Below are 11,016 nucleotides of genomic sequence, written 5' to 3'. Positions count from 1 at the left end.
TTTTAAAAACTGAATATGAATTAGCCTAATTTGAAATTCAATTTATTGGTTTGAAAATGATCATCACTAAACCGAAATTGAATGTTATAGTTTGAAAATGAATTCATTTGCTTTGAAACTGTATTTTATCCTTTAAAATTTAGCTCTCGAATAATTTCAGATTCACTTAACACATGTTAAATACAATATTACATTTGGATCACTTTTTATTATTGCTGTAATAAACCTTTTGCACTTTTTCCTCGAGTCTGCACTTCAGTCCGTTCAGTCCACCATGACACTGTTCATGTTACTAGTTCATTTCAGCCTCACTTTAACAGGGTAGGATCCAAGGTAACAGGATCCTCATGCTATTGGTGTTACCTTGAGGCTCAATCATGTCTCTCTACCTCACTTTCACCATTATTATTTTCATCCCTTCCTGTTTCCCTGTGACAATATACAGATAACCCTGTTGCAATTCCCTGTCTAAAAATATGGTATCAAATCCGGCCACACCTTAATTCTGTCTCTGCCTCTGCTCTGGCCCCAATGTGTAACAATCATCTCTTTCCCCTATCTCCTTTGGAATCTTCCCTCCATATATGTGCAAGAAATGGTATAAAATGTTTTTTAAATCATTTTTTCAAAGACAACACTTTTAGTGATATGTCTTATTTGTACGATTTGCCCTCATTTCATTTATTCCGCTATTCTCAAATAAGATACTGTGCAGCCTCTATTTTCCTAGTTTCCAAATCAGCCCCCCAAGCATTCATGGAAGGACTTATTTTAATTGAAACCTCACAGTAAGACTCTCATATTAAGAATATATACTTTCATTATTGCATTGGGCAATTACTCAACCAAAAATATCACTTCCAGTTGGGAATAGGAACTGTGTCCTAAGTTTGGGGAAGATTACTGGGACACTGCCGCTCCGCTTTTTAACTCCAGCCGATAGGACCATTTCTCACACCCATAAACATAAACTTCTCTTTACTCTTTTTTATACTGCTGACACTTTATTCACTCTTAGTCACTTATAGTTATTTATTCACTTATTTTGTCTCTCTAATTTTAAAACTGTGTATATACTGTATATTCTAAGTATTTTTTTTTTTATCTCATTTTTATTGTCTGTTTATGCCCTGTCCTTATCTTTAAGGTCATGATGCTCTGTTGTCTCTTAATTGCCCCTTGGGGATAAATAAAGTCTCTCTGATCTGATCCAAAAGTAGTTGACAGAATTCATACCTCATCCTCATGTGCAAGACTTACCCTTACCAGTTTAAGACAGTATACAGATTGCACTTGTCAAAATCAAGACTATATAAAATTTATGTTGTAATCATCAATCTCACATTTATTACATTTTATTTTTGCATAAGATTTTCCCTGTGTTATGCTTGCTGACAGATGCTATTTGTAGTATTAATAATTAAAAGCACTGCCATAGGCAATGAATAAGGAAAAAGAGATAGCAGTTAGAGTTGGTGCGATTTGCTTCTCCCGGGCAGACCTGCCAGTTGCTGCCAATATATGACACTGTTAATTAAACATTGGTAAAATTTATTAGCGTGCAATGGTCTTTTTACGTTGTTAACACCGGTTAACACAACTTCCCGGAAGCAGCGCCAGCTGGAACTCTCCCGAGGACGGTGGCGGTGAAAGAATAGCAGCGCTATCCTCGTAGGACACCGAGGACAGCGTTAATCCGAACGGTGAGGTCCGCCGCCTTAACGGTAAATTTGAAGGTCCGATTAATGCTCGCAAAACGATTACCGACCTGTCATTTTTACCACCAGCAACCGATTCTCTAACTTCCAGAGAACTTCCTTATACGACGCAACGGTTGGGGAACTGAGTGTGTGGGGGGTTGGGGGGCTGCAGATGGTTTCCTTGTTTGCTGGGAAGATCCGTGGTTCGATCATCAGAATAAAGACAACGTCCTCAGTGGTTGTATCAGGAAGAACATCAGCCATTAAGATCTAACAAATCACAGCGGAGTTATATGTAAATGCTGTAATCACTACTACACAACTTCAATAACACGTTTATTTGAGGGCGCACATTTGTCACACCCAAGCACTCTTGTCACTTCCGGTATAACACTGCTCGTTCCGACTGAAAGGAGTGGGAGCGGCCCTCATGTCACGTTGTGGTTGTAGCAAGATTCCAGAACAAGGCTAAAACGATGCAGGAACTTAGACTACTGTACCTCTAAAATAAAAGCACAGACTTTACGCTATGAGTTGCGTTTGTGTGACGCAAAAAAGACAAGATGAATGTAGCCAGCAACAGACACAAAAAGACAATTTAAAAAATAAAGGCAAAAGTTAAACAAAACACATTTGTGCTGGGAAATTTACATATCTTGTGTTGAATGTAAGATATGTCAAATTCAATTTTGCAATATTTATAAAGGAATAGAGTCTTCATAGCTCTGAGATGGGCCTGGGAGGTCGAGTGCTATGCTATGCACTACTTTAGTTTTTCATAAGACTACATCCTGATTAACCATTGCCACTTGAAACGATAATCATAAATTAATCAAGAGATATAGTTCTGTGATCTATTATTTTGAGTGTTAATAATATGGGCTACAGTGTCTAATTCTTATATTGACCAAAATAAAAGGAAAGAAGTCGACAAAATTATTTTTACATAATCTCTAACAGTCCTATCTTTGATTACAACAGACAGTGATGACATAATCACCTTAAATTCATCTTGTTGTTGGCCGTCATTTTTGTCCAACTGGTCTATTAAAAGAGCATGATTGTTGGGTGTTGATTTTAATTTAAAAGAAAATCGAATACAAGCTGACCACGGAGCTGAAAATCTAGATGTAAATGATTTCATCAATCGTCACTTTATTTTGAAATGTTCCACTGGAAGTATAATGTTTAGAGCATTTAACTTCACACCTATTTTGTTGTACAAAACGTATTGTGCCTCGGGTTTATACAGCTCCTCCGGCTACTCCTAGGGAGTTGCTCTTATTTGACAATTATAAATTTTGAGGATTTATAGTGAAATAACAGAACTATATAGGCTGGATACTTTTCATGCCCATTTTTTTCAGCTTTGGACTCTGGGATAGTTCTTGTTTTTGTGTTGGATGTGGACCGAATTCAGTAGGGATCCCAGCAGACATTCCCCTGTGATTTGGTAAGTTAGGACTTTGTTCCCCTCCAACATCCGTCTATATAAGTGTAAGAATCTTGTGTGACCTCAGTCACAGTCGCTTAAAACGAAAAATCTGCCTCCCGGAAACAGTGGTTATATGGTAACTTACGTTCATAACAGGTAGTTCATGAAAACCAGAAAAACGAATAAGTTAACATACGACAAGATCACTGCACACAAAGTAAAAACTTGATCTTTAATCAAACCACAAAGGAAGAGGACGGAATATAATAGGCAGCTTATTTTGTGCAGCTTAATTTTGCAGTTAAAGTTCTGGATGTGTAAAATTAACATGCAAATCAGGTGACATGCACTCATCAGGAAAGACACTAAAACCTATATTGCAGGGGTTTAACTGACAAGTCCAGGACCAAGGAGAAGTGTGTATGTGGGGGGGGGGACTAAGAAGAAGCTCGGTATAATAAACATCTTATATAGGCTGTGCATATTCTCTCATCATTCTCTCTGTCTGAAAGCATATTAATGAAAAAATAACAACTGTAACTGTTTTCGCTGATTTTTTTTTCTATTAGAAATTTACTTTTTTTTTTCAAATGTTTTCATGCCATTTAATGTTTTGATAGTACAAATTCTGTGTGATTGTAGGAAATGGCAACTGCTCTCAGTAGTCGATATCCTGGTGGACGTGGACCAAATAGAAGTAAGGGGCGAATTTTAGGCATCATTGATGCCATCCAGGATGCAGTGGGGCCACCCAAACAAGCAGTTGCTGACCGGAGGACTGTAGAAAAAACTTGGAAACTCATGGATAAAGTTGTAAGTCTTGAGAAATGACCTTGGCCATCAGTGCTTCTAAAGTGATATGCAGTGCAACATCCAAACATGGTATATATTATGTTATCCAAGAAGTTCAATTTTGTTCCCATCTGACCAGACTGTATCCTCACAGACTTGTCTAAATGTTGTTCAGCAAACTTTAAACGCACTTCAACATGCTTTTTCTTCAGCAATGGAGTCTTGGATCATGAGCATCCATACAGGCCATGGCATTTGAGATTATTACTTAATATCTTCTTTAAAACACTTGTACCTGCTGATTCCAAGCCTTTCTGTACCTCTTCACAAATGGTCCTTGGCTCTTGGACAACTCTTCTGATAGTTGTTTTCACTCCTCTGAATTATAGCCCAAACAGTGCTCACTGGAATCTTCAATAGTTTAGAAATTCTTCTGTAAACAATGCCATCATTGTGTTTCTTGCAACAATAAAGTTCCATAGGTCTTGAGAGCACTCAGTGGTTTACCCATCACAAGATATTTCTTGTGTGAAACCTTGGTAATGAGACAGCTTTTAATAGGGCATTAGTTGGGACTGAACCATCAGTCTATCTATCCATCTGTCCAATTTCTTCCACTTATCCATGTGGTCAGCAGCCTAAGCAGAGAAGCCCAGATATCCCTCTCCCTAGAACCAACTCCTCTAGCTTGTCTGGGGGGAACATTAAGGCAGTTGAGAGATATAATCTCTCCAGCGTGTCCTGGGTCTGCTACAGGGCCTAGATGCTCTATTCTCAGCTTCTCCCGGATTGTCTATCTCCTCACCCTATCACTAAGGGAGAGTCCAGCCACCCTTCAGAGAAAGTTCATTTCTGCTGGTTGTGTCCGCAATCTTGTTTTTTCAGTCACCCCCCAGAGCTCGTGACCATTGGTGAAGGTAGGGATGTAGATCGACCACTAAATCAAGAGCTCAATTTTCACGCTCAGCTCCCTTTTGACCATGACTGCATCACTGCTGCCACAGTACCAATCCACCTATTGCTTTCCCATTCTCCTCTCCCCTCACTTGTAAACAAGCCATCAAATGATGAAACCAAATGAACCACATCCTCTGCAAAAAGCAGAGATGAGTGGAGACCACTTAAGTGGAAACCTTCCCTTACTTAGCTACACCTAGAAATTTTGTCCAGAAAACAGCTGAAGCACTTGATATCAATTTGCATTAATTGGCAGGATGGCTTTCTAATTACTGATAGAGTTTAGCTGGTGTCAGGCTTTCCATGTATTTTTGCACCTCCCTTTCTTCATGTGTTCAATACTTTTTCCCTGTGTTGTTTATCATTATTACACACAACTTAATTAAGAGACATCTGTGGTTTGATTTCTTTGCATATGTGGGTTGGATGGGTTTACTGACATCTGGTGAGAATTTCATCTCAATAGAACCTTTAGAACTACATTTATTTACAAAAGTCCTTATCAAAATCCGTCATATACATACCTGAGTTACATAATGAAACAAGTATATGCATAATATTGTTCCTGTTGTTCCTCTCATGCTGCCACAGTGACCCAGGTAGAGTGGCAGGAGAAAATTTGATGTGCATTGAGAAAACATTGATTTTTCATTTATTGATTAATTCCTTTGCAACAGGTGCGGCTCTGCCAAAATCCCAGACTCCAACTGAAAAACAGTCCACCATACATCCTGGATATTTTACCTGATGCCTACCAACACCTGCGGGTCATACTAGGCAAATATGAAGAGAACCAGATGATCATACAGCTTAGTGAGAATGATTACTTTAAAATCTACATTGATAGCCTTATGAAGAAATCCAAACGAGCTATCCGGCTCTTCAAAGAGGGAAGAGAGAGGATGTACGAGGAGCAGTCACAGGACAGGTATGACGACGGGATATTTCCTGGCTTTTGTGTTTTATGTTAACACAGGTTTTCTTGGTTTTCTCTGGAAGACTGCTTTAAGAGAAGTAGCTATCCTATGATGTCTCTCAGACAGAATAGGAACAATAATAATTAACAGTTTTGTTTCAGATTTAAAAATTACAAGCTTTTTGGAGGTACACTCTGTTCTGGCCACTTCATTCCAAAGTTATATATATTTGTGTACATTTGGGCTAGATATTCACAGTAGATGCTCCTTGATGCCCTCAGATGTCAGTTTCCTTTTTGAATACTGTATGAGACGGTGCTCTCTTTTTGTTTTACTCATGATAACCATAGTCACAGAGACAACATGACTTACTTACTTACATGTCTTACCATTCACCTTTAAATGTTATTTAAATAACATTTTCTTAAAATCTTAATAGCTCAGTTTTCCAGCCTCTTACAACCAACTCATATGTGTCACACTTGCAATTACAACTGTGAAAGTCAAAAGTTTCCATAAGTACTTCAACACACCAACTCCTGCTCTTTGTTTTAACGCTCAATATTAAGTTGCAGGTTGATTCATCTGAAAAATATGTTGGAATGATCTTGACAACTTTTAAGTTGTTTTTTTTTTTTTTTTATTTCAGCCACATCGTGATGATAGATATTTGTAACTGTACATGGCTGGTTAGACAGCTGAAATACTGTGATAGCAGAATGAAGATGATTCTCTGTGAAAACTTTACCCATTGCAGAGTTACAGGAAGAACACTTCACATTCTTTCCATGGTCCGAGTTGCAAAGTAGTCATATAATCCAAAAAGTAACTATGCAGAGAGTCTCTGCTGCAATTTCATCTGTTTTCAAGGTGCACTGCTTCACTGTACTCTGCAGTCCATATTGGAGCTTAATAAAACACACATATATTAAATTTTGTTTTACTGATTTTTTTACTTTATTCTTTTTTACTGATGTCCAGACAGCCCTTCTGACTGGCTTTCTTCCCAAACTATCTAAGGATAAATGCCACTACACATCTTGCGCATTGCAAAGATTTGATATGAAATTCTGATTTTTTTCAAATGCAAGCCTGTCATGTAACATATACAGAAGGCCCAGCCAGATGGTGTATTCAATTCCAGAAACTTCTTGCTATGAGTCAACAGGTATAAAAACTAAATAATTTATGTCATTTAAAAACTGTTTTTGCAATAGGTAATTTAAATGTGTAAGGCTCCAGTAATTCTCAGGAGCCCTTTCTGATAGCTATGTGCAGAGCTTCAGAGGGAAAATCCCCACACACTTTACATCCGCTTCATATATTTCCTTTTTATCTCAGCTGAAGAAGCATCCAGCACCCTTTTTGATCTGTATGTGTGAAACTCTTTCTCTCTTTTTTTCTTACTTTTATTCTCTTATTGCCTCTGATTGTATAGGCTTAATTTATTGCAGTAAAACACAGTGTTTACTATAAACACTATATGTTGCTGTTGCAATATGGTAAAGAAGAAACCATAGAAACATATATTTCACGTGTGAAGATTTATAAATGTCATATCTGAATCACCTGACAAATTATTTAGCTATTTAGTACATTCTTGGTAGTTACATGATGTTGTATGAGTCAGTATTTCTAGACTTTTAACATAGCTGTTTTCATTTGCATAAAGCAAAGAGTCATGCGGTGTGTGTGTGGGTTCGTGATGATTCCTTCTGCTTCAAGGAAGTCTAAAAGAACAGTTGAACCAGTTGCAGGGTTTGATTTCTGTGTTAATCAAATTGATTTCCGGTTATATCAAATAGCTTTTGCAGTTACAACATGAGGTTGAGCTTTTACATTATATGCATATGTTGCAGGATGCCTGTTAAACCAGACTAAGTGAGAAGTGTTCCAGCAGTTTTTCCCATAGTTGAATTTTGGAACCTATACCAGTGATTATTAGGGAGAAAGTACATCCTGATATTTACATATCAGCAAATATTTTTCAAAATATTTTCACAAATACTATACATAGATGTTAAAGATGTGAAACTGGAAAATGATAGGGGCATTATTCATCAACTCTTCTCAATGTTCTCAAGTGGATGTTCTGCTGACACATTGAAAGAATGGCAAACAGTTTCAAAATTACATGCATCCTTTTTTGCTGTCTAGCAATGACTCTTTTAACATAAGCAACTCAATTTCACTAGCATACAATAGACCCTAGCTAGAACAGTGTGAAAAAATATGTAGTTGTAAATATATAGTCCGAGTTTATTCATACATCTTTTTATTCATATCGTGAGAAAGTAGATTCTTAAACATACAGGCAAGAGGCTCTCTTTCGTCCTACAAAAGACTGAGAGACAGGGTGTCTGTGTGTCTTTGCTTATGTCTGTTTGAGTAATTGTGTTTTAAACTCGAGAAGTACGTTCAAGCACACATCTGTGAAGGTTATGTTAAGAAGAGCATTTCTAAAAGTTTAAGAATGATCTGCAGTCTCTTTTGTATTAAATTTGAGCCTCTCATTAGAAACAGACTCATGGCTGTTTTATTTAATTGAGCAAGTTAACCTCTTCCTTTTCAATTTTTTACTTTCTAGTACAAATCTTTGACACCATAGTACTTTAGTGACTCTCTCTATTTGTCCTGCCCATTGGCAGTTAATGCCCAAAGCAGATGATGTCATTCTTAAGCAAGGGTAAACCCTTTTTAGAAAAGAGCCCATCAAACAGCCTAAAATGACACTGACAAACGTGAGTGGTTTCATAATTCAATGCTGAAAATGATAAATTTATTATATAAAATGTCATTTGCTAAAACTGAGCCGTAAAACAAAGTTGCAGTAAATTAGCTCTGCTAAAAAAGATTTTTTTTTCCTGATCTTGCTGAAGGTTGCTTCAACTTATGCTGAAACAACTTTTTTTCTTCTGTGATCCTCATTTGATAGTTCACATACTACACCACATACTTTTGTACTCTCATATACATTTTTATGCAGCCTATATTTCTGTGACATTTTATACCAGAATAGTTAAGGTGTTAAGATTATTAGAATCTCAAAAGAGCATTAGCAAGGACTGTTTATATTTTTAGCATATGACCACTCAGCAAACTGCCAAGAAAAATTTTATTTAATAGGAAGGGAAGTGATCCTCTCCAAAAATAGGCTTAGCATGGGGCAATTATTTTCTGTGGCTAGTTGAGAGTTGAGGGTAAAGAAAAGAGAGAATAAAAGTATAGACGGAAAAGAAAAGCATAGTCCATTTTTCTTTGTTTAATTTGATATTCACTGTATCAGTTATTTCTTTTAATTTGTTCATGAGAATGGGCATGCTTTTACTGTACTGTGCAAAAGTTTTAGGCAGGTGTAAAAAAATGCTGTAAACAAAGAATGCTTTCAGAAATGGAAGTGTTAATCATTTATTTTTATCAATCAACAAAATGCAGTGAATGAACAAAAGAGAAATCTAAATCAAATCAATATTTGGTGTGACCACCCTTTGCCTTCTTCTAGGTACAGTTGCACACAGTTTTTGAAGGAACTCGGCTGGCAGGTTGTTCCAGAAATCTTGGAGAACTAACCACAGGTCTTCTGTGGATGTAGGCTTCCTAACATCCTTTTGTCTTTTCATGTAATCTCTGACACCATCGATGATGTTAAAATCAGGGCTCTGTGGGGGCCATACTATCACTTCCAGGCCTTCTTGTTCTTCTTTACACTGAAGATAGTTCTTAATGGCTTCGACTGTATGTTTGGGATCATTGTCCTGCTGCAGAATAAATTTGGGGCCAATCATACACTTCCCTGATGGTATTGCATGATGGAGAAATATCTGCCTGTATTTCTCAGCATTGAGAACACCATTAATCCTGACCAAATCTCCAACTCCATTTGCAGAAATGCATCCCAAACGTTCAAGGAACCTCCACCATGCTTCACTGTTGCCTGCAGACACTCATTATTGCACTGTTCTCCAGCCCTTCAACAAACAAACTGCCTTCTGCTACAGTCAAATATTTCTAATTTTGACTCATCAGTCCAGAGCACCTACTGCCACTTTTCTGCACCCCCATTTCCTATGTTTACGTGCATACTTGAGTCACTTTGCCTTGTTTCTACGTCAAAGGCATGGCTTTTTGGCTGCAACTCTTCCATAAAGACCACTTCTGGCCAGACTTCTCCAGACATTAGATGGAATGTCCCACTGGTTTCTGCCAGTTCTGAGCTTATGGCACTGCTGGACATCTTCTGATTTCAAAGGGTAATAAGCACTGCTGTGCAGTAAGTTTCCTTGACCGACCACTTGTGTCTATGATCCTTTACATTGCCCGTTTCTTTATGCCTCCTCAAAAGAGCTTGAACAGCACATCTTGAAACCCCAGTCTGCTTTGAAATCTTTGTCTGGGAGAGTATAACTACCTTGTGCCTTGTTGCTGTGCTCAATCTTGCCATGACATGAAACTGTCTTTCACAACCTCAACTTGGTAGCAGAGTTTGGCCTACAAAATCCCTGACTTTGTGCAATTGTACTATAAGAACTAATGCTTATTTGAAGGCTAAAGGCAGTAACGCCAAATAACTGATTTGATTTAAATTTTTGTTCACTCACTTTGCATTTTGTAAATTGATAAAAATAAACAAACATTGCAACAATCATATATTCCTGAAAGCATTCTTTGTTTACTGAATTTTTTCACACCTGCCTAAAACCTTTTGCACAGTACTTTATTTCTGCAACTAACATGTATAGGCTTGATCTGGAATGTACTTCTGCAGAAGGATTTTTATTACGCTTGTTGATGTGTCATAGTGAGCAGTCCTTTGAACTGATGATGTCACATGTTCCCATGGAAGGTCTGAGCCTGAGTAAGCTTCCACAAAGTAGAACCTGGGTAGGAATAAGTCTCAGCATAAATGTATGTGTGTTTGTGAGAGTACATGCATACAAAGGACTGGAAAGCTATTTTGAGAGGTTTACTCACTGCCTTCTGACTAAGGGTTTATATCAATGTGCTTTGACCTGCAGTATTATGCCCCCACCCTTCAAACACACATGAAGAAAAAAGAACAGCCCCTCCACTGTTGGATCAAAGCTTGGATTGAGTCATTTGGGTCCAAAGGGCCCATTTAATTCTTTTGTCCACATCCCCCAGCTGTAAATGGGAAATGTAGCCTTTAAATGGTGCCTTTCTACTCTACTGGAGCACTCAAAGTGCTTCATACACC

General features: G+C 37.7%; 1 protein-coding gene across 2 annotated transcripts in view; it reads left to right on the top strand.

The window, feature by feature from the left end:
* The first annotated feature begins 1,539 nt into the window (after positions 1 to 1,539).
* The window catches only part of LOC102306619 (E3 ubiquitin-protein ligase CBL-B-B), a 14,037-nt gene continuing 4,560 nt past the window's right edge, over positions 1,540 to 11,016 (top strand). Inside the window, exons 1-3 of one of the 2 annotated variants that reach the window (XM_005951312.3) lie at positions 1,540 to 1,703; positions 3,778 to 3,948; positions 5,562 to 5,812. In XM_005951312.3, coding sequence (XP_005951374.3) covers positions 3,781 to 3,948; positions 5,562 to 5,812 — 419 coding nt within the window. In that variant the 5' untranslated portion in view covers positions 1,540 to 1,703; positions 3,778 to 3,780. Of the gene's footprint in view, positions 1,704 to 1,727; positions 3,154 to 3,777; positions 3,949 to 5,561; positions 5,813 to 11,016 lie in introns of those variants that run through there. The other variant, XM_042215743.1, reaches the window with a different exon arrangement.

Source organism: Haplochromis burtoni, unplaced genomic scaffold (assembly GCF_018398535.1).
Source record: "Haplochromis burtoni strain Fernald_Lab_line unplaced genomic scaffold, NCSU_Asbu1 Contig_810, whole genome shotgun sequence".
Lineage (NCBI taxonomy): Eukaryota > Metazoa > Chordata > Actinopteri > Cichliformes > Cichlidae > Haplochromis > Haplochromis burtoni.
Note: the sequence above shows the minus strand (reverse complement) of the source record. Positions and strands in the feature narration are given on the sequence as shown.